The sequence below is a fragment of the Chiloscyllium plagiosum genome, unplaced genomic scaffold (assembly GCF_037043375.1).
Source record: "Chiloscyllium plagiosum isolate Xiang-an unplaced genomic scaffold, Cpla_swu_hap1 HiC_scaffold_5, whole genome shotgun sequence".
In the NCBI taxonomy this organism is placed as follows: domain Eukaryota; kingdom Metazoa; phylum Chordata; class Chondrichthyes; order Orectolobiformes; family Hemiscylliidae; genus Chiloscyllium; species Chiloscyllium plagiosum.
Window position 1 is genome coordinate 51677551 of NW_028270143.1, and position 24170 is coordinate 51701720.

The window sequence follows — 24170 nt, forward strand, 5'->3', positions numbered from 1 at the left end:
TTCTTGTTCTTTTGCTTACACTCTATGTAGGATAACTGCTATTTCCATGGCCAGCAAACTTTCTGATGTGCATCTTGGGGACTCGGTGGAAATCAGTAAACTCATTTCTAAGAAAGAAATGAAACAGAGCAGGTAAATCATTCTTTTATGCATTGGGAGGTGGAGTTGGAATTTTCCAAACAAAAATGTAAAATAAGTTGCAAAAGCACCAAGAGCTACTAAGTTGAACAATAACTGACCTATTTCATCCAGGTGAGCATGATATGGTTTTATTTTCAACCGCTTGAATTTTGGATGGTGTTTATTATTGATTATAAGGAACCTTATTTCTCAAAAATAAATTGTGGAAAGTTGTACAGAATACTTAGAGACTTGAATCGAATGGACGTGGGAAAGATATTTCCACTTTGAGATGAGGACCCAAGGGCACAGTATCAAATAAAGCGTTGATCTTCTAGAACAGATGAGGGATTTCTGCACCTGGGGCCAGGGTCGGGGAATCTGGAATTCTCACTACAGAAGGCTGTGGAGCTCAAGTCATTCTGTGTATTTCAGACAAAGATAGGTTCTTAATTCGTAAGGGAATCAAGGGTTATAGGGAGAAGGCAAGAAAATTGGGTTGAGAAACAGATCAGCTGGTGTTTGAATGGCTGAGCAGAATGATGGGCAGAATAGCCTAATCCAGTGACTTTATTTTGTAGCTAATCAATGTTTGAAGTGTTAATGTCAGGATGGTTGTGCTGCTATAAAATTGCTTCTTTTCCATGCAGATTGGAGTGTGATCAAGAATGTGCAGCAGTAGAAAGAAATAGGTGAGTTATTCTATGACATGCTATGACATGAGAGATGCATTTTCCAAAATTAAATGTGTTCTCATATTGCTATAAACCAAATGTATGTTGCCTTTTCACTTAAGACTGCCCAAGCCTGATTTAGTTTACAGATTTTCAGTTTGTGATTGATTAATGCATCGAAACAACATCCACTAAAGTGTTTGATTTGCTTTAACTCTGGAATAGTCTTATTAATTTACCCTAAAATACTGTGTGCAACTATTGATGCCAAAAATCAAAATGATGCGTGTTCATTGTTGAAGATTGCTCATTACACTTGAGCACATGAGGAAATATTGGAGAAGCTTGTGTTCCAATATCTAACAATAAGAAACTCCAGAGTTTGGGAGGGGAGGAGGAAGGAAAAGAAAATTCATTACTTTGCATAAATCATTAATTTAGATAACATGAAACCAACATAATCACCATCTTCTAGGTATGTTAGTCTTGTGGGAACACAGAGTTGGGAGCTTTAATGAATAGTAAATTAAACTATTGTCCAAAACATGATGAATATTTGAAAAGTAAAAGCTATCTTTGAGGTAATTGAATCTCAAGATGTTGGGGACATTTAAGGTGCTGCTGGATATCAGGCAAGGTGAATGGATGTGTTCAAGGAGTTTTTCCTTCCTCTAAAATTCTTAAACATGGCATATCGTTTGCTTGTGTTCTCCAAACACCTTTTGTCCCTTTATTTTCTTTTTTGCTAAGTTCTGCATTTTTGTAGTTGATTCAGTCCAATCACAATTTAGCTTTAATGAACAGATGCATGTATTAATGTTCATCCTGTTTAATTCTATTGTTGTGAATTGATGCAAAGATATGACTAGCTTAGTTCCTGTGCTCTGTGAACGTTTAAGCTGTTGAACATATGACTTGATTCATATGATCAAAACACTTCAACAGCAAAAAGCTGCCTTTAATTTGTAAGTAATTTTAATTTATGGACATTGCCATAAAGCACAGATAACAAATTATTTTCTATTTTGGACGTGTGCATTCCAGTGCTGGGCAATGTTAACATGTAGAGTTAACAAATAGTCAATAAAAATGTTTAAAGCTTTTAGGAATATTCCTATAGACAACTGACACTTGCCCTTTATTATACATAAATTAGATAGAACTTGCACAGTCAAATGCAGAAGGTGCTATGCGCTGCTTTGTCCTTGCATAAGCTACACACATCACTATCTAGCTGTTCAGTTAACTGTTGAATGGTGTGGCATTGTGCACAATCATCATGAATGTGTGTTTGACTGGCAGTTCCATTCTAAACACCCTTTTAGTGGTGGAATAAGCCTTAATTGCGTCAAGCAACCTTTTATAATCTTGAGAATTAATTTTCACAGGCTTTGAACTTTTACTTATTGGAGATTTTTCCCAATTTTTTTGTTTTCAATCTCCCTGTTCCCTATTTCCTAACTCCCCTGTCTATTTCTGTTTTAATATTGACTTCTTTATTTTAACTTCGCTATCTTGGCCATAACTCCAGACAAAATCTGTGGCTGATGAGCTGAACCCTTCAATTTGTGGCTAGTAACAGTCTGGCCAACACCAGATTCCAAAAGACTGGTGACAATGGATTTGTAAGAGAAAGTAATTTTGGTAGTGAGGCAAGGTTTTTAGGACAATGTTGATGGATTATTTGATTGCAGCAGGCATACCTAAGTCTATATTTATCCATTTCAAATAGTGATCACTGAGTAGTGGTCAAGATTGAGTATTCTAGCCAATAGTGTTTCCTCATTCCTAGTCCAGGGATATTGAGGACAGTTTTATAGGGAGTTTCCTGTTGTCCTGACTGAGAATCGATTCAGCATAATTTGAGGATCAAACCTCAACTATACTTTTAGGGTAAACTGAATTGAGTCATCAGGTAACCTGGAAATCAGCTTTCAGAACCATCTTTTCTGCTATTGGTGAATTTATTCCCAATCACATCCAACTTTTATTCCTGACCCTTTATAGCATCTGACATTTTAAAGGGTTTCCAAATCTTGAGTGCTGAGTTTGTTCTTCTCAAGGCTGCCATCACCTCTGCTCAAAAAACAGTCCTTTGCTTTTGTCTTTTCTTCTTTCCTGTTTTCCACTGCCCAGCTCTCACTAACTAATATAGTCTCTGATTTCCTTTCCTCTTAAGTCCTTGAACATGTGGCCTCCCAGCTCCATGGTTTAAATCTTTTGCAGTGATGTTTCTACTCTGCCATAGAACTGAAATTACCTCTGTCAAGATGCAAATAATATCCTATATGACTGTTTCTTTAAATTCTCCCTCTTTTTCACTTTCTCTGCGACCTTTCAGATCAATGAAGATCCGTTGTCTTTCTTTGGTCCCATTCCTGTCTAGCACATCTCCAGCAATGGATTGTCTTACCATCCCCACAATGTTATTTCTAGATTCTGTCCTGGATCTATTTTTAACATTCCCTAGTCTCTGAAGGACAATATCTTTTATCTTTAAAGACATAGCATACATGCAAAATGTGAAGCAGATAATCCTCCAGGTATATCTTTCCACTGCCCCTCAAATTTTCGCTACTGGCTTCCATCTCCATTTCATTGTCTTCACTACTTCTGTTTCACTTCATCTGTTAATGGAACTGTAATCTATAGATTTATTATCAAGTCTCCACTTTTCCTAGGACTGTCCTAGCCATCTTCCAAAAACATCAACTCATTAAAACTCTATAACCCCTAGCCATCAGCCTTATCCTATGTTAAGTGTTAACCTTTGCTTAGTGGTAGTATGCTCATCTCAAGGCCAAGAGTATAAGTTCACCTAATTGAAGGACTTTGCAAGTATAGGGTAATTTCCAGAAGCTTCCACAAAAGATCATGTCACAAGTTGCAGTTGTTGGATGAAGGCTAAGTATTGGCCTGGGCATCAGGTGATCTCCTCTGTTACTTTTAAGAAAATGTAATAGGATCTTTGAGTTCATGTGAGAGGCAGATAGGGGCCTTGGCTTAAAACTGCATCCAGAAGTTAGAATGTTTGACTGTGTGCAGCATTCCTTTAGTAAAACAGTGTCAGCCTGCAGATTGTGCTGAAGTGATATTTATCTTGAGCCAGCAGGCTTTATTCACATATGCTGCCGTTGAGCTATAGTTGACCCCTAAAAATTGGCCTGGATGCTAACCGAACAGTATTGATCCATTAACTTTTGGTTTATATGCATAACAATGTTGGCTGTTTGCTAACCTGTCTGTCAGAAGTGTTTGAGTTCCTCTTTGCTGTTCATAATGTTTCTTATGTTTCTGTGTATATTTTTCACAGGAGAATAGCAGATGCTTTAAACATTAACCCTGCCTCCGATCCATTTCATGTTCGCAGTTTAGGATCCAAATACAGTGAGAGTCTAAAAGAGGATGCAAGGTAGGTGATGATTAGTATTGGGCACATGTAAAATGGAGTGCAGATAAATGATGACCAGTTTTAAAATCGCATCTGTGTTTGACATCTTGGCTACAAAGCAAATAGATTAATAATTGTATTTACTAATTTGTCCAAGCTGGATAGGCATAGAATTTTCACCAGAGCTTGAAATTCTGGAGTTACAACTGATCAATAAGCAGCTGAGCAAGAGACAAGTTTTGTGTCCCACCAGATGTAAAAAATCTTTTGTTTTTGTTTTGTTTAGATTACTAGTTATAATCATTTGTGTTTCTAAAGGTAGTACTGATTTTTTTTTTTGTCATTTTTCTCTGGGGCTCGGATGGTTTTTGCCAGAGAAAACGTCTGTGCCATTTTGTCACAAATAATGTTTATATAAGTAAACATGTTGATGTTGAGTTGGATGGATTAGTGCCATTTATCAAAAAGCAATCCCTCTGCCTAGATAAAATTTAAATTGTGGCCTGCAAACATCAATTTTCATTTTATAAAATAGAAAAATCTAAGGCATCTCATTCAGTTAGAATGGGTGAAATGGTGATTTTTTTTTTATTTCCTTCACTGGAAGATTTAAGAAAATGTACCAATGTCACATTAACTAAATACGTGGTTGTAATAAAATTGCAATGGTGGCCCTATGCACATAGCAAAGGATTGAAATGAAGTGATGAGAAATGAATCCATTTGAAGTGGTAAAAAATAAAGATCAACCGTGATCTTAATGGCAAAATAGACTTGGCCGACTCCTGTTGTTCTTTCAGTTGTTTGTGGAAGTAAACAAATGATGCAAACCATTGCAAATAATGTATGATGTTCACAAGTATCAAATCCATCAGGTGGTTACATGTCCTGGAAATTTACCTTGATTAAAAGTAAGTTTTCTAATAACCAACTGGGAATTAGCATGTGCTTAGTTTTCGGAGATGTATTGATGCAATAAGTCATAGGTCTGTTTTCTTTTTAATCTCAACTAAAGGAAAGATCTGAAGTTTGTAACTGAAGTGGAAGAAGAAATTAAAACTCTTGTGGAAGCTGTTAGTAAGGTTGGTGCTGCAGCTAATAAAGTGCCTTTATTATTACTCTCCAACACAATGTCCTGTTTGAAAGATCTAACTGTAAAAGAGCTAATAGAACACACAAGTTTATCATCGCTGGTGGTCAACATTAAGCCACATGCTGTTTTGGAAATGTTCACCAAGTAAGTTGAGATATGTCATCCAATGTAGTAAAGCATGTGGCATCCTCTTCCACATTTTAGCTCAGAATCAAATTGGCAGATGACATTAAACTTTTGAGGATAAATGATGGTGGGTTCACCAGGGGTAAACTCTCTCCACTGCAAATTTCTTCTGCTAATCAAGGAGCAGAGTTTGAGGGGTGTGAGGGAAAAGAACCACCTCCCTTTGGTGGCCAGGCGCAGCACTTGGTGGCATTTGAATTCACTTAACAGCTGGAATAAAGAGTCTTTGGATGACCATGAAACCCTGGTTGACTGTCAAAAAAGCTGATCTCGTTCATTAATGTTCTTCAGGGAAGGAAATCTGCCATGCACATGTAGTCTGGCTGACATGGATTGGAATGTCATGTAGTTGTACAGGACTTGGTTAGGTCACTTTTCAAATACTTTGTACAATTCTAGTCAACTTCCTATTGGAAGGATGTTGTTAAACTTGAGAGGGTTCAGAAAAGATTTACAAGAATGTTGCAAAGATTGGAGGGTTTGAGTTATAGGGAGTGGTTGAATAAGCTGGGTTTATTTTCCTTGGAACATTAGTGGCTGAGGGCTCTCCTTATAAACACATGAGGGATGTGGGATAGGGTAAATAGAAATGGTCTTTCTCCTAGAGTAGGGCAGTCCAAAACTAGAGGGCATAGGATTAAGGTGAGAAGGGAAAGATTTAAAAGGTACCTGAGGGGCAACTGTTTCATGCAGAAAAAGTGGTGTGTGTGTGTGGAATGAGATGCCATTTTAAAAGGCATCAGGATGGTTACATTAATAGGAAGGATTTGGAGAGATGTGGGCCAAATGTTGACAAATGGGACGAGGTCCGATTGGGATGTCTGATTAGTGCAGACAAGTTGAAATGTGGGGTCTGTTTCTGTGCTATGTGACTCATAGATAATGGGGTTGACTCTCAACTGCCTTCTGAAATAGGCAAAAGTGAGGAGTGCAGATGCTGGAAACTAGAGTTTAGATCAGTGGTGCTGGAAAAGCACAGCAGGTCAGGCAGCATCGGAGGAGCAGGGTAATCGACGTTTTGAGCAAAAGCCCTCTATTCCTGAAGTAGGGCTTTTGCCCAAAACGTCGATTTCCCTGCTCCTCCGATGCTGCCTGACCTGCTGTGCTTTTCCAGCACCACTGATCTAAACTCTGCCTTCTGAAATGGCCTAGTAAGTCACTCCGTGGCACCAATCTCTCGAGTCTCAAAAAAAAACAAAAGCAGACTAACCATCTAATATTGATCTCAGCACCAGAAATTATAATGGTAAAAAAAACAGCTTTGTTGACCCTGCAAAGACAACATTATTAACGTCTGGGGCTAGTGCCAAAATTGGGAGAGCTCTCTGACTAGTCAAGCAACAGTGTCACAATGTCACTGACACCACCCATCACCATCCTGGATAGGTCCTGTTCCACCAACAGGACAGGCCCAGCAGAGATGGCAGCAGAGTAGTAGACAGTCAGGAGAAGTTGCTCTGGGAGTCATCAACATTGACTTCAGACCCCATAAAGTCTTACGGCATCAAATCAAACATGCAAAAGGAAATAAATCGCCCACCTTCAGCAATTGCTCCTGTTGCACACCACTTGGAGGAAACTGAATGTGCTGTGGGTAGGGCGTTTTCATTGTCCACCACCAAAAGTGGCTCAGCAGTGGCATTACTAAGTCAGGCCCTGAAGGGCATAGTTACAAGATTGGGTCAACAATAAGTGGTGAGAGAAAACCTACTTGACCAAAACTTACTTACCAAAACTTCACCAGTCCTTCTGAGTTTTTCTAGCATTTTATTTCAAATATTAAGTGTTTGGCTTTCATACAACAATTAAAGCAGTGTTTGTAAAGCTTTGACAGATTTGAGTAACTTTTTAAGGTCACGTTTTGTTGTTATTACTGACTTTATTCTGTATGACCTCACTAAGTGCTTTAAATGCTGAAATACTGAGGTCACTTTTGTGAAGTAATGCAAAAGCATTGGTTCACACACTTGATGGAAAGTAGATGAGGGGATCTGATGGTTCTACACACTTGAAATTTAATAATTGCATCTAATTCAAGTAGGCTAGAAGCTTTTGCATTTCACGTATCATTAAAAACTGCTATAATTTTCCAGCACTACACCCCGACACTTGATTTTTCTGCATTGTGTTGTGATGTGTTCCTAATTCCCTATTCTAAAAAATGTTTGTTCAGATTCTGTAGTTCTCATCCACACTCATTCCTGAAATATTAAGTGATTTTCTTTAATTTAATCCAGGGCAAACAGCAGAAGAAAAGCCGTTGCTATCCCCCGATGAACCGGGAGCATCGCAGAATCATTCATGAGCTGGCTGAAGTCTATGGTGTTGAAAGTGTCAGTTATGACAGTGAGCCCAAGCGCAACGTTGTTATCACTGCTGTGAAGTGAGTATTGACAACACTAAAAGCCTCAACTTGTTCCCTTTCCCACCCACCTGACATGGGGGAAAAAAAAGGTATTTACTCTTCTGTTCAGATTTGCGTGTCGAACAGGAATCTTTGGGCACAGTGGAAAAGTTATCCATCTTCCCTTTAGATGGCAAATAAATTCTATGTGAAATTAGTTTTGATAATTACATAGATACCTCAAAGTTGCCATCCAGATTGATAGGGCTGTTAAGAAGGCATATGGGTGTGTTAGCTTTTATTGGTAGAGGGATTGAGTTTTTGAGCCATGAAGTCATGCTGCAGCTATACAAAACTCTGGTGCAACCGCACTTGGAGTATTGCGTGCAGTTCAGGTCACCACTTTATAGGAAGGATGTGGAAGCTTTAGAAAGAGATTAGAGGAGATTTACTAGGATGTTGCCTAGTATGGAGGGAAAGCCTTATAAGAAAAGGTTGAGGGACTTGAAGCTAGAGTAGAAGGTTGAGAGGTGACTTAACTGAGATATAAAAGATAATCAGAGGGTTAGATCAGGTGGACAGGGAGAGCCTTTTTCCTAGGATGGTAATGGCTAGCATGAAGGGGCATAGCTTCAAATTGAGGGGTGGTGGATATTGGACAGATGTCAGAGATAGTTTCTTTCCTCAGAAAGTAGTAGGGGCGTGGAATGTTGCAGATCGTCCAACTTTACAGGCATTTAAGTGGTCACTGGATAGGCATATGGATGAGGTTGGAATAATGTAAGATAAATGGACTTCGGCTTGGTTTCACAAAATGGCGCAACATTGAGGGTCAAAGGGGCTGTACTGTGCTGTAATGTTTTATGTTCCTCCAATTTTTAGTGTCTTCTGCAAACTTACTAAATTACCTACTATGTTCACATCCAAATCATTTATATAGTTTTCCTCTGCTAATCTGACTATCCCAACCTATGTAAAAGTTAAGTTCACTCATAATTATTGTCCTCATTATTTCCTGACCTATTATCTGTTACATCATGTCATTATGTTAAAGACTCCTGCCACCAGTGCATTTCTTCCATTTTTTTATTTCTTCTTCCTATATGGATTTTGGATCTCTGATTCAAGATCACTTCTTGCTACCATACTTATTTCATGCCATACCAACAATGCTACCGTCTCTTCCTGCTTTTTCCTTTGAAAAGTCAAAAATCACTGAATACTTAGTTCCCAGCTTTGATTATATCATAGCCATGCCTCTGGAGTCATAAAGTCATAGAGATGTACAGCACGGAAACAGACCCTTCGGTCCAGCCCGTCCATGCCGACCAGATATCCCAACCCAATCTAGTCCCACCTGCCAGCACCTGGTGCATATCCCTCCAAACCCTTCCTATGCCTCTTAAATGTTGCAATTGTACCAGCCTCCACCACTTCCTCTGGCAGCTCATTCCATACACGTACCACCCTCTGTGTGAAAATGTTGCCTCGTAGGTCTCTTTTATATCTTTCCACTCTCACCCTAAACCTAAGTCTGGACTCCCCCACCCCAAGGAAAAGACTTTGCCTATTTATCCTATCCATGCCCCTCATAATTTTGTAAACCTCTATTAGGTCACCCCTCAGCCTCCGCTCCAAGGAAAACAGCCCCAGCCTGTTCAGCCTCTCTCTCTAGCTCAAATCCTCCAATTCTGGCAACATCTTTATAAATCTTTTCTAAACCCTTTCAAGTTTCACAACATCTTTCCGATAGGAAGGAGACCAGAATTGCACGCAATATTCCAATAGTGACCTAACCAATGTCCTTACATCCGCAACATGACCTCCCAACTCCTGTACTTAATACTCTGACCAATAAAGGAAAGCATATCAAACGCCGCCTTCACTATCCTATCTACCTGCAAGGAGGAGCTATGAACCTGCACTCCAAGGTCTCTTTGTTCAGCAACACTCCCCAGGACCTTACTATTAAGAGTATAAATCCTGCTAAAATTTGCTTTCTCAAAATGCAGCACCTCTCATTTATCTGAATTAAACTCCATCTGCCACTTCTCAGCCCATTGGCCCATCTGGTCAAGATCCTGTTGGTAATCTGAGGTAACTCACTTCGCTGTCCACTACATCTCCAATTTGGGTGTCATCTGCAAACTTACTAACTGTACCTCTTATGCTCGCATCCAAATCATTTATGTAAATGACAAAAAGTAGAGGGCCAAGCACCGATCCTTGTGGCACTCCAATGGTCACAGGCCTCCAGTCTGAAAAACAACGCTCCACCACCACCCTCTGTCTTCTACCTTTTGAGCCAGTTCTGTATCCAAATGGCTAGTTCTCCCTGTATTCCATGAGATCTAACCTTGCTAATCAGTCTCCCATGGGGAATCTTGTTGAATGTCTTACTGAAGTCCAAATAGATTACATCTACAGCTCTGCCCTCATTAATCCTCTGTTACTTCCTCAAAAAACTCAATCAAGTTTGTGAGACATGATTTCCCATGCACAAAGCTATGTTGACTATCTCTAATCAGTCCTTGCCTTTCCAAATACATGTACATCCTGTCCCTCAGGATTCCTTCGAACAACTTGCCCACCATCGACATCAGACTCACTGGTCTACAGTTCTCTGGCATGTCCTTACCACCCTTCTTAAACAGTGGCACCATGTTAGCCAACCTCCAGTCTTCTGGCACCTCACCTGTGACTACCGATGATACAAATATCTCAGCAAGAGGCCCAGCAATTGCCCCTCTAGCTTCCCACCGAGTTCTAGGATACACCTGATCAGGTCCTGGGGATTTATCCACCTTTATGGGTTTCAAGACATCCAGCACTTCCTCCTCTGTGATATGGACATTTTGCAAGATGTCACCATCTATTTCTCTGCAGTCTATATCCTCCATATCCTTTTCTACAATAAATACTGATGCAAAATTCTCAGTATCTACCTCATTTTCTGCAGTTGCACACAAAGGCTGCCTTGAGAGGTGCTATTTACTCCCTAGTTACACTAGGGAGTGATGTCCTTAATGTATTTGTGAAAACTCTGGATTCTCCTAAATTCTATTTGCCAACGCTATCTCATGTCCATTTTTTACCCTCCTGATTTTTTTACCCATTAACTTTGTATTTACACATTAATTCATCTATTTTGTTCCACATACTGCACACATTCAAGTAATGAGCCATTTATTTTACCTTTTTTGTCATGTTTTCTCCCTTTTTGATCTGATTTTAGAACAGCCTGAATGTTCATTTATTTTATTGCTGTTTGGTAGACCTTGCAACTCTGAGACGGGTTACAAATGTCTATAGATCTTGATAGTGATGAAGTGATTGACTAGATACCAACAAGTTTGTCAAAAAAGCAGGATAATTATAATGGGAGACTTTAATTTTTGCATACTGGGAGAAGTCTCAAAGGTGGCCAATTTCTTGAGTGTAATAAATTTTTCGATGGTGGATTTGCATTTTAAAAGCATTAGAAGAGAGGGCATGCTGATTGTTTCCAAGTTGAAGAAAATGGTCCCTTTCCATCTGTTGGACCGTTTCTCTTTATGGCTGGAATTGTCAAAAATAGACTTCTATGCTCGTGCTATTCATGTAGTATCTCATTAGTTCTTTCAGTCTGGTAAACTGTATGAAATAGACTGCAGGTTTGTCTGTTTATATTTTATGCCGCAAAGCAAATTTGCTCATGATTTTACATTGTCACTCATCTCATTATTTCAGTAATTTTCATTTCTTTGCAGGGGAAAATCTATGTGTCCAAATGTTTCACTCACTTCATTGATTGAAAGAGAGATGGCAGCAAGACCACCCCCACCAATTGCACATTATAGGCAACAAGCACTTAAGTGAGTAACATGAAGTACATCACCTTCACACTGGTAACTGTAATTTCACAAGCGAATTCTTGCATGCATAACCATACCAAATCTTTAACAAAGTACACTCTTATCTATGTAAAACAATGGATTAAATTTTCCAGAGTGACAATCTCATGTAGACTGTCATTTTGTCCCTGCTTTATGAAAGGGGAGAGCTCCAGCATTCTGACAGGAGATTCTGAAAAGGCCTCCTTCAGAAAATGGCACTGTAGTTCCATTCTGTCAGGTTCCTCACAGCAGAATTGTCAGGGGAAGTGAAACCACTGCCACTTTAATAGCTTTTGTCAAACAGTAAGTCCGTGAGAAAAGAATGAGGGTAGGGTACAAGAGGACCATCTAAGTGATGCAGTATTTAGCGTGGGTCACTGGGAAAGATCTGTTTTGGAGGTGGCTAGGAGGAGAGGTCATAGCACATTAGTGTCCAAGGCTTGGGGTAAGGGATGGCTGCCTCCCAGTGGGTCAGAGGCCGATTGGGTCTGAAGGTGGGTGGGGAGAGGGAAGGGTAGAGTGTAACTAACATTCCAGTCTGGTGCAAGGGGGAATTGGTGAGGTTCAGAAAATCTGCTCCTGGGAGGTGAAGTGGGATTGGGTCCAGAGGGGGTAAAGTTAATGGCTCATTACTTGATTATGTGCAGTATTTGGAACAAAATTGTTGAACTAATGGTACAAATACAAAGTTAATGGGTATAATCTTTTTACTGTAGAGGCACGGTTACGATATAACCAAAGCTGGGAACTAAGTATTCAGTGATATTTGACTTTTCAAAGGAACAAGCAGGAAGAAATGGTAGCATTGTTGATATGGGATGGAATAAGTATGGTAGCAAGAAATGATCTTGAATCAGAGATCCAAAATCCAGGTCTAGCACCAGGAAACTGAGTCGGCAAGTGTAAAGTGTGTCAGGTCCAACAGTGGAAACGGATGGGTCCGGTCTGCAGCAGTAAGAAAAGGTGTATCTGGTCCCTAGACATTAAACTGTTAGGTCCTGGGGATTTGTCAGATTTTAGTTCCTTAAAAGTCTTAAATACTTTGTCTTTCTCAAATATAATTGCCTTCTTTTTGCACCCAGGAATGTAACTTGTGTTGTCTTCTATGCAACCAGATTAAACACAATATGGCCGATGCCTCTGCCATTTGCTTGAACCAGTGTTTACATTGGCTTGTCTTTTCCTTTTATAAACTCCTAAAAGCTCTTACAATTTGTTTTCATGGCTAGTTTGCTCTGCTTTGTTGTTTAAATCAACTTTTTATGAAACTCTGGCATATGTTACTTTTAGACTTGGAATTCAGTTGTATTATGATCACTTGTTCCTCAATCTTTTATTGTGAGCGTACTAATTAATCTTGCCTTAGTACAGAATCGATTTAAAATGGCTTTATCCCTGTTTGATTCACATTGTGCAATATTATCCAGGAATCTTGCACGGAGGCATTCTACAAACTCATCGTGTGCCAATTTGATTATACTAGTCTGTAAAGGTTAAAGCCCCTCCACAGTTACTATATTGTCTTTGTTATACACTCCAATAATGACGAATGAAAATATTGCACAAGCTTTTACAGTGGACAAAAGGGATTCAGGGTTAAAGCTTAAGCCATATCGTCAGCAATAAGGAAGGTGGCTACATATGTCAGAATTAACAAACTAGACATCAGACTTCAAGGTTAATAGCTAGAAGCCATATTAATAAAGGCCTGGAATGAAACAATGCCTTCAAAGACTGCAAAACAAGATAACATGGAATATGTGTTGACGTTTGGGAATCATCGCTGTAATTATAACCATGCCGTAATCTGTATCAATCTTGGAATTCTCTTGGAGCGAGCATTGACCGATGTTAAAGTTTCTTTCCAAATGTATATATCAAATAAACAATTGTTATGTTCTCCTGGAGATGTCTACTAATTTGCGAAGTGGAAACAAATGTGTTGCTTGAGGAGATCTAGTTTACATATGTGATTATTGATAATTGGAAATGTACAAAATAAGATTTTCTATAATTTTACAGGATTGACAATGGAACAGTTGCCCTGCAAAAGCCGTTCAAGGAAGAACCAGTCATTGATTACTTTGATGTTCAAGACTAGAAGAAGACTTATTTTCAAAAAGTTTTGAAATTTAGATCACACATCTGGGGAGTAAGCGGTTGAGAAATAACCTGATCAATAGTGCACAAAAAAGAATCACTGAAGATTTGTAAGGTGATAAAATTGTGTCGATCTTTTAAACTTAAATTCAATATGCATAACAAAGTGAGCTGCTAGTCTCTGCTGTAAGGTGTCACTGTTGCATGAGACAAACATAAGAATTAAAACAAAATCTGTGGGAAGACTATGTAAACCATGCATTCCTATCAGCTGTTGTATTGCTCCTGTTAATGGTGCTGAATAAAGGGTTAACATTGTTTTTCCCTTGGTTTTTTTCTTTTTGAAAGAAATCAACATCAACGTGATAATGTTAAAGGTGGCTGTGTAATAATTGCACTCAACGATTAAATAAATTTCAACAAATATAATTTGTCTCATTTTAATGAGCTATGTGTGAATGAACCTTTGGAAGTAAAGCCACAACAATTAGATTTGTTGCAAACTGTTGGAATACAATAGTTAATCCTTTTTGTGAAACATCCTCTCTTCCAGATTAAAATACTCATTCAGTGCATGACTTTTCACTGAGAGCCTTTGCATAGATATTGTCAGATGTACAGCACTGAAGCAGACCCTTCGGTCCAACTTGCTCATTAGGTCCCTTCTAAATCTTTCCCCTCACACTCTAAATCTATGCCCTCTAGTCCAGTACTCCCCCCACCCCAGAGAAAAGACTTTGTCTATTTATCCTATCCATGCCCCTCATGATTTTATAAACCTCTCTATAATGTCACCCCTCAGCCTCTGATGCTCCAGGGAAACCGTCTGAGCCTATTCAACCTCTCCCTATAGCTCAAACCTTCCAACCCTGCCAACATCCTTGTAAATCTTTTCTGAACCCTTTCAAGTTTCACAACTTTCTTCCAATATGAGGGAGACCAGAATTGCACACAATATTCCTATTATAATCTCTTTCAGATTTGATTGGGTTTAGTGGTAAAATCAATCTCTGTCCCTTCCTGAAACTTTGGGATATACTTGAGTATTGTATTACAGAATGTCCTTAATCTCCAGGCTATTGGGCTGTGGAAAGGTGGTAAACCTCATCTACAACTGAAATCTTGTCTGAAGCATGAGGGGCAACATAACCTAAGTGCTATAATTCTAAAAGAGATGTGGGACAGGGAGACACATGGGAATGTGTATACATTAATCTTTGGGGTGGCAGAACAAATTGAGAAAGTGTGTTCTTTTAAAACGTGATCTTGTCTAAATAAAGGCAAAAAGTGCAAAATAAAGCAAGCTACCTTAAACCTCCAGAAGTAAATTGTTTGACGTCAACAAAGGTATTGGGTTTACATCTAGGTACAATACTGAAACCTAGGCTGAGAAGAGTAAGAAAGTGAATCTCCAATAATATTATCAGGAATGAACAATTTCAGTTATTAAAGAGATGTAATTATGTTTCACTGAAGGTGTAATCCTCCAGAGGTCCTGAACATCATTGCTGCCAGTGTTCAGCCAATTCAATTCCGCATATTATTGAAAAGTATTTAGAGGAACTTGACATTTCAGAAGTAATACTGAAAACTTCTGCTCCAGGACTACTACAACGCTTGCGTTTACCCAACAATGTGCAAAATTGCCCAAGTATGTCCTGTACAGAAAAAGCAGGATCGATCCAACCCAGCCTTTTGATAGCCAGTGCTATCAAGCAGTACTTGCTCAGTGATGACTGGTTTGGGTTCTGCCAGGGCCACTCCGCTCCTGACCTTCATTACAGCCTTGGTTTAAGCATGGACAAAAATGCTGAATTCTGGAGGTGAGAGTGACCGCCCTTGTCATTAAGGCCACATTTGTTTGAATGAGACATCAAGGAACTGTCATGTGAGCAATTGAGGATTCTGGATCTGTACTAAGATTTTAGAAGGATGGGGGGGCGGGTAATCGAATTGAAACTCTCAGAAGACTGAGAGGCCTGGCTAGAGTGGACATGGCGAAGATGTTTCCACTAGTAGGAGAAACTAGAACCTGAGGGCACAGACTAGGAGTGAGGGGACAACCCTTTTGATGAGGAATTTTAGACAGTGGTGAATATGTGGAATGTATTGCCGCAGATGGCTCTGGAGGCCAAGTCATTGAGCGTATTTATTTGATTAAGGTCACAGGGAACAGAGAATGGGGTTGAGAAACATATTAGGCGTGATTGGCGTAGTAGTCTTAGTGGGCCAAGTGGCCTAATTCTGCTCCTATATCTTTTGGTCTCATGGAGTCAAAAGAAATCGGGTGGGGAAGCTCTTTGCTGGTTGGAATCATACCAGACATCTAGGAACATGGTTGTGGTTGCCGGAAATCTGTCATCTCCAGGATGTGTCTGGAGGGGTTCTTTAGGGTAGTATCCTAGGCCCAGCCATCTTCAGCTGCTTCATCAGTAACCTTCCCTCCATGTTGTTTTTAGGAACAATAAGTCCTTCCAAGACCCACTGCTTGGAACTGTTAGTGGCCACCTTGGCCAGGCCGTGGAACAGAGTCACAAGATAGCCCTTTGACTTGCCTGCCCCTTCCCACACCAAATGCCCGTAGATCAGGAGTGAGGGGCTGAAGTGTAACCAAAACTTTAGTAGCAGCCCCTTCAAATAAACCAAAAATGTGCTGCAAATGGAAACATTCTACATAGACCTGAAACACTCCAGGTTACAAAATCTACACGAGCAAATTATAGTGAATGTGAATCTGGATAAGGGCCTGAGTAACATTTATGATACAGAGGTCATTCATACCTTTTTTTTGTGGAGCTGAAAAAGACAGCAAGTTAAAAATAAACATTCCCTGCTGCTACATAATTTTTTTTTTCAAAATGTTTCGGTTCATAAAGCCCAGGGTTACAAGAAATTAAAACTTCAAAAAGAGGGTATACTTAACGAGTTTTGAGAATTCTTGTCCATCCTAGGACAAGCCAAACACAGAGACACACCAGAATTCCTAAATGCATAGCATTCCAACCATCCTCTACCAGCAAACACATTGACTTGGATCCCGTTTACCACCCACTGAGACGAAGAAAGGGAAATGACATCACCAACCCAAGGAAACCTAAACACAAATAGAAAGCGGGCCATGCCGCCAGCAATGATGTTACCTAGTATGGTGACGAATCATCTGAAAACAAACCCTACAGCTCAGCGAGCAAACCTACATCCAAGAGGGTATACCTGTCAAGAACAATTGAACAAAGTCTGGCTGTTTACTGTAGAGAAGAGGGGATCAATGAGAGACCTCATGAGGTGTTTAACATCACGAAAAGATTCAACTGTTGGTATAGTAAAATATTTTCACCCACTGCTGAGATCAAAATTAGGGCCAAACTAAAATGTAAACACTAGTAAATTCAACAGGGAATTCAGGAAAAATCGTATTTGACTAAAGTATGGTAAGATTGTAATATGTGCCCTCACATAAAATAGTTGAGGCAAACTGCACAGAGGAAGAAAATAATATAAGGAAATGTTAACAGGATTAGATGAGATGAGATAGGCAGCAGTCAGCCTGAATGACATCTTTATATGCTATGTAAACACTACAAAGGCCACTAAATTTTATGAAGATATGTACACACATCTAATAAAGTTTAAGCCCGTACTGGATCAATCATTATTTTCAAACCCTTATGTAAATTCCTTTTCTCTCTTGTCAGGGAACAAAGGTTCTGACAGATTAACTGTCTTTGGTGGACCATAACAATGCTTTCACAAAGATTAGTAGATCTTCTATCTCCCAGCTTGTCCTTTGCACATGAGCTTTCCTATGGTATAAAAGGCCATCTCTAATGGTGCACCTTTGGTATCGCCAAAGTGTACAGCTTGGATGGGCAGTGATGATTTATCACGTAGAATTCCTTCATCTGTTCTCCAAATGTGGTCATTGCTATCACAATTGCAAAGCTTTCCTGGGACAGAACAGGATCCTAGAAGATCAACAAAAGAGATTGATAACCGTCAATTCATATAATGCTTCATATATTTTAATTGAAATATCTGGGACAGCTATATCTGAACACAGGTATAACCAGAGTTGAGTTCTTCTGTTGTTGACTTCACTCCATTACTTCATCACCCTTTTAGCGTAGTTTTTGGAAGTTTGTTTATCAATTTCTGCCTTAAATATAATTAATTTGCTCACTAAGACTTCAACTTGGCTTCATGCTTCATTATTTTCAATCTCTCCATTCTATCAACTCAGGCATACCATAATATCTTCCTGCTTTACCAACAATAGCAAAGATGAAAGTTAAAACACTCTGGAATTCTTTCAACTCCCCGGACTTGTGTTTTTCCCTGTCTCCTTACCATTAAAAATTTATGCTAAATTTACTTCATTGAGAACATTTTCATTCATAGAATCTTAGATTCCCCGCAGTGTGCAAGCAGGCCATTCAGCCTATCCTATCCCTGTAACTCTGTATTTACCATGGCCAATCCACCTGACCTGCACATCTTTGGATTGTGGGAGGGAAACAGAGCACCCAGAGGAAACCCACACAGACATGGAGAGAACATGCAATCTCCACACAGATAGTCGCCCAAGGCTGGAATCAAACCCAGGTCCCTGCTGCTGTGAGGTAGCAGTGCTAACCACTGACCCACTATATTGCCCGTTACTTCTAGTTTACTACACCTTCCTCTGCCATCACAGTTACTTACAAACTTTTTCATAAATAAATAGCCTTCTTTTGAGCAGGTCTGTGTTTCACCTGAAGGGATTTTGTTACATATTTTGGTGTCATGCTGTTTCCAATACATTTTTTGTAACTACAAGCAAATTGTAAATCAGAACAATTAAGATCATGACTCATCTCAAACTTTGAATAGTCATGTTATAGTTTCATATTTTTAATATATAACATCAAGCCAAATTTAATTTCCTAAAGATCACATAGTAATTCTATGTAAACCTGTAGATGAGCAGGCTATCTACAATGGAGTAATGAGTTTTACAAAGGCATTTATTATTTTAAGATCTTTAACCCAAGTTAGAAGTGATGTTCTTCAGGAGATAATTTAATTACTGTTCAAAGGTAGAACATTAATATAATAGGTGAATATTTAGAGTAGATGCAGTATGTTATGTTCAAAGTGAAATAGCATTCTCACTATTTTTCTGAACTATTTCTTGTTGAACTTAATGGAGTAATTTTCTTAAGTGGTCATAGCAAGTATGGGAGATTCTGAGGAAGAGTCACTCAACCCAAAACATTAACTCTGATTTCTCCCCACAGACACTGCTGGACCTACTGAGCTTTTCCAGCAATTTCTATTTTTTGTCCCTGCCTTAGATATTAGATATAGAACTCCTACAGTGTGGAAACAGGCCATTTGGCTCAACAAGTCCACATGAACCCTCTGAAGAGTATCCCTCCCAGACCCATCCCCTTAACCGGTAATCCTACATTTCCCATGACTAATGCACATAGCTGACACTTCCCTGTACATACTATGGGCAATTTAACACAGCCAATTCACCTAACCTGCATATCTTTGGACCGTGGGAGGAAACCCATGCAAACACAAGCTACCACCACATAGATAGTGGTCTAAGGCTAGAACTGAACCTGGAACTCTGACACTGTGAGACAGCAGTGCTAAACCACTGAGCCACCATGCCATGCCACTTTAACTGATTAAAGTGCTTTATTAGGTATAGATTGGTTCATCTTTAATTTGTAACAAATTAATCAAGTTATTGCAACATTTATATCACATGACTCTGAATAAAACAGGTTTTAAACTTCATTTATTAAATCTAAATTAGTGAAATTATGATCATCAAAAATATTCTGCTCCCCGTACTGAACCAGTAAAAATGGTAACATTTTAACCTACCTTCATAAAGATGTTACACCATTTTAAAACTTACAGTGGGTTTTATTTTTAATCCTGAAAACCAATAATCCATAGTCCAGAACACAGCTAATTAAAGCTGATGGTTTGGAGTTTCTCAGATACCTGTCATTCCACAAGCACAGCGACCACTCTCTGGACTTGCACCTCCCCAGTAGAACATTCTTCTTCCATCCCAGGATGTCCACCAGCCCCAGGCTGCTTGAATGAAGCGAATATGGCGACAGTCCAGCTATAGACACAATAGCACATTCTGAACAGGAGCAACATAAAACCATAAAGCACTTATTCCTGCAACCCTATTCAGGTTTATTTTTACTAGATTATATGCTTTTTCAAGTAGTTTTTGATGCATTTAGAACAGCTAGAAATTCTACCACGCTGCCTTCGCCCTCCCCCCCCCAATTATCCCAGAAGCCCCCTCTAACACACACATTATTATCAGGTTGTAAGTTTGGTCACTGAGCTGGTAGGTTTGTTGTCAGCTGTTTCATCACCATGCTCGGTAACATTATCAGTGAGCCTCCGGTGAAGCAGTATTGTTCTTTCCCACTTGCTATTTATGTGTCTTGGTCTATTGTGGTGGATAGTATCATTTCTGGTTCTGTTTCTGAGAGGTTGGTAAATGGGGTCCAAATCAATGTGTTTGTTAATGGAGTTCGGGTTTGAATGCCAGACCTCCAGGAATTTCCGTGCATGTTTTTGTTTAGTCTGTCCCAGGATGGATGTATTGTCCCAGTCGAACTGGTGTCCCTCTTTGTTTGTGTGTGTGGATACCAGTGATAGTTGGTCATGTTTTTTGGTGGCTAGTTGGTGCTCATGTATCCTGGTGGCTAGTTTCCTGCCCATCTGTCCAATGTAATGTTTGTTGCAGTCCTTGCAGGGTATTTTGTATATAATGTTTGTTTTGCTGGTTGTGGGTACGGGAACCTTTAAATTAATCAGTGGTTGCTTTAGTGTAGTAGTCAGTTTGTGGGCTACCATGATGCCTTGGGGCCGAAGCAGTCTGGTGGTCATCTCTGAAATGTTTTTGATGTATGATAGGGTAACTAGAGTCTCTGGGCATGTTGTGTCTTGCTAGGCAAAAGTGAGGACTGCAGATGCTGGAGATTAGAGTCAAGATCGGAGTGATGCTGGAAAGGCACAGCAGGTCAGGCAGCATCCAAGGAGCAGGAAAATCGACGTTTCGGGCAGGAGTCTTCATCAGGAATCAGAAACAGTGTTGTGTCTTCCTGTTTAGATCTGTTGTGGTGCCTTGTTTATTCAGCTCTATAATCTGTCAGTGAGTTCAATTTTATTTAACCACAAAGTGATTTATTTTTGGAGGAGGCAGGAAATGGAGAGTTTATTTCCATCATGTTGGATTGTACATGCGCTACACAGTATCTTCATTTATTTAGTGAATTCAAATAATAAAGCTATTTATTTAATTTCACAAAAAACAAAGGTGTTCAGAGGCAAGGCAGCAACAGGTTGAATGAAAGGGAAAACTGGAAAGCTGAATGAATGGACGATCAGTCACTGTGGGTCCACGGTGCTATTGGAAATTATCAGGACAGGCCAACAATGGAATTAACCCTCAAATAGAATTAGATTTTGGATTGAAGTAACAACAAGCATAGGGTTTAGAAAAAAATTGCAATGTATAGGAGATGAAAGAACATAAATTTTGCAAAACTGTTGAGAAAGCTTAAAAATCTGCACTGATAATAAACTGTGCTCTTTATGAATTTTCCATTGCTCTGACCTTGACATACTGCTCACAGGATTCAGAAATGCTTGTGAGAGCATTCAGCTGATTCAGCTCTGCTTCATATTTTATCTCTTTTCTGTAGCAGCCAGGATCCTCACAGGGAGCTACTCTTGTGCGTCTTTCACTGTCATGGCTCACGATGGTTATACCTGCATCAGACACATGGCAGTCAGTGGTTTTTTTTGAAAACTCTTATGTAAACACCTTGTTATAATTTGTGGCCAAGATTTTCTTCTTAGTTGCTGTTGAATTTGTGGCAAATTAACGTGTTTTGGTGTAAAGGCATAATTCATATTTTCTTCTGAATCCCATTGTTTTATTGTCATGCGATGAAGCAGAATAAATTTGCAATTGATTTAGCAACTTCATCTCCAGTTAACTGCCATTATGAGAAGGGATGCAACAAGACATTCTTTGTAATTCCAGCATGAACAATTATTTTTCTAATTATTGAAGTAGAATGTGCATAATATGGTATAAATTATTAGATGGAAACATTGCTTCATTTATCAGAATACCCTTCTGGTGAGTTTCATGATTTTTATCCTGAGGGCTGTGAATTAAAATCCTGCTCACAATGCTATCTTTTGGAATGAGATGGGTATGAAAGGGTTAACACAGTTTTGTTCTGGTACTTGGAAAGTTATCAATTGAATGCTAATACAGCTTCGATCATTCAATTTAACTGCTGCATTTGTGTATCACAATGCTGCCTGTGTAGCATTCTACTAATCACCACATCATTCAGACTGGTCGTAAAATCAGAGATGGGAAATTCTGGATTGAATTTAGATTAAGATGATTTTGGACCAGTTCAATATCCTAGAAATTTGCCAAGTTTTGATTGTAAAACTGTTGCAAAATTTGGACCAGTTGGGCCTATAAACTAATGTCCCTTTAGTAAATGATTCTGGACAGTAGTTTATCTGATTCTGCTATTCAGCAGGTTACCAATAAACTGAATGGCAGCTGAGGATAGCAGCAGCCTTCCTACCGTGCTACACTCTCCACAACAACCCACCTTTGACGGTCCCTATCCCCACCAACACTCAGCATCATAAGTGGGATTTTAATTGCAAGTCACCTACAGATGTATATGACATGAGTAGAGCCCAAAATGTCAGTTTACAAACCCTGAAGAAATTCCAACACTCCTGAAAAATTTCAAGCACATTTTGCCTCTGGAATACATCCCTAAAAAGTTAACATTTTAGAATAAATGTGCTCATAACTATACCTGTAAAATTCTGATTCAATTATCTTAATTGATACGTGTTAAAATTTGTGTTTACTTTAAAGTTTACCATGGAGATTCCATCATTTAGCTGATATCGTTCTATGACAATGTGATTGTGAAGGATAAACAGGATGTGTGCTAATAGGCAGGTGGAACTGGTTTCGTATGGAATTAGGGCCGGCACAGATTGGTTAGGCCACAGGGTCTGTTTCCATGCAGTATGACTCAATGAATGGCTGCAACTACATTGTGTCTTAAATGTATTTCTGTGGTTTTGAACTTATTCATTCATGAGTCTTTCAATTATTTTGTTAACAGCGCAGTTGATTTTCGGCTTTTGTTCAGATCAAGAATAACTAGCGACAGTCACTTGTCATTTTGACAGAATCTAATTACCTGTTGATTGGTCAGAGGTCAAATCACAGAAAACTTCAAATGGTGCAACTCCCCTTCCAGCACCATCTGGGTCAATGACATAACGACGTGATTCCTGGAACCCTGCCTTTTTCAGTGCAGTACAGGACTCCAGCACCGAAACCTGGGAACCTATAAACCACAAGCAAATCATACAGTCAGTGTTAAATTGACTGCATGTAGAAAATATACATGGACAGCATCACCTCAAGGACAAAGGACTTGCCACATATGGTTTGCACTTTCACTCTGGTTTGTATGACTTTCAGCAATAACAATTCAACAACAACTTGATTTTTTTTTAAGTTAAAAGAAAGTCTCAAGTTATTTCACAAATAGGGTTGAAAGAGATAGATGTCAAACACAGGAGGAAGAGATTAAGGGACTGAGGTAGGTTAGTGGGGAACTGTGCATTTGTTTTGGGAGGTGGGTTTTAAGAAAGTTCTTGCTAAGGAGGAACTTGTAGCAATTATAACCTCAACATCTGAGGGAGGGCTCTGTGGCGAACGTTGTAGTGAAAGGGTGTGGGGGGATATTCCAAAAGTCCCAAGTAAAAGGGATAGAGGGAAGGAAATAGGTCTGAAAGAGATTATAGGGATCGAATTAGAAAAAGCAAAAGGAAATTTTGCCAAGTACTTTCCAATCCTTTTATTAATTATTAATAAATAATACAGTGCCGTGTAAAGTAGTTCAAATCCCTTTTCAGCCTCCTGTTCTATGATTGAGATTGTGTTAGCTTACTGTTGTGAATCTGTGCTCTGCTAAATCTTAAATGCCTACAAGGTTAAAATTGAGCCTTTTCCACTAGAAACATTCAAAATCTCCACAGCCTCCCATCAGAATTCATGTTTAATCCTAGCTACGGATTCAGAGCCCTTCACTGCACGGTCTCCAATGCTTAGTTGTCTTTCATATAATTGATTGATTGTACATTGTCTCCCACATGGGACTGAGCCAATGCATTATACAAACTCTATCACTGAGATATATGTACTACTGGTTTAGTTATACATCCCAAGATCCTACTTAACTCTATTCACTGCTGCTTTACAATGTTTTGTGGGCTTCAGCAATTTATCTACCAA

The 24170-nt window shown here is 39.2% G+C and overlaps 2 protein-coding genes across 3 annotated transcripts in view; one reads left to right on the forward strand and one right to left on the reverse strand.

The window, feature by feature from the left end:
• The window catches only part of nfx1 (nuclear transcription factor, X-box binding 1), a 71083-nt gene extending 56980 nt beyond the window's left edge, over window positions 1-14103 (forward strand). For both annotated transcript variants that reach the window (XM_043689966.2, XM_043689967.2), the window contains exons 18-24: window positions 31-132; window positions 771-812; window positions 4108-4206; window positions 5201-5267; window positions 7702-7847; window positions 11558-11662; window positions 13706-14103. In XM_043689966.2, the coding sequence (XP_043545901.1) occupies window positions 31-132; window positions 771-812; window positions 4108-4206; window positions 5201-5267; window positions 7702-7847; window positions 11558-11662; window positions 13706-13784 (640 nt within the window). In that variant the 3' untranslated portion in view covers window positions 13785-14103. The remainder of the gene's footprint in view (window positions 1-30; window positions 133-770; window positions 813-4107; window positions 4207-5200; window positions 5268-7701; window positions 7848-11557; window positions 11663-13705) is intronic.
• A 103-nt stretch (window positions 14104-14206) lies between these two features.
• LOC122549850 (uncharacterized) overlaps window positions 14207-24170 on the reverse strand; it is a 46942-nt gene continuing 36978 nt past the window's right edge. Inside the window, exons 11-14 of the mRNA XM_043689968.2 lie at window positions 23068-23217; window positions 21429-21583; window positions 19787-19913; window positions 14207-17748 (exon numbers count right to left, since the gene is read on the reverse strand). Coding sequence (XP_043545903.2) covers window positions 17552-17748; window positions 19787-19913; window positions 21429-21583; window positions 23068-23217 — 629 coding nt within the window. The 3' untranslated portion in view covers window positions 14207-17551. The remainder of the gene's footprint in view (window positions 17749-19786; window positions 19914-21428; window positions 21584-23067; window positions 23218-24170) is intronic.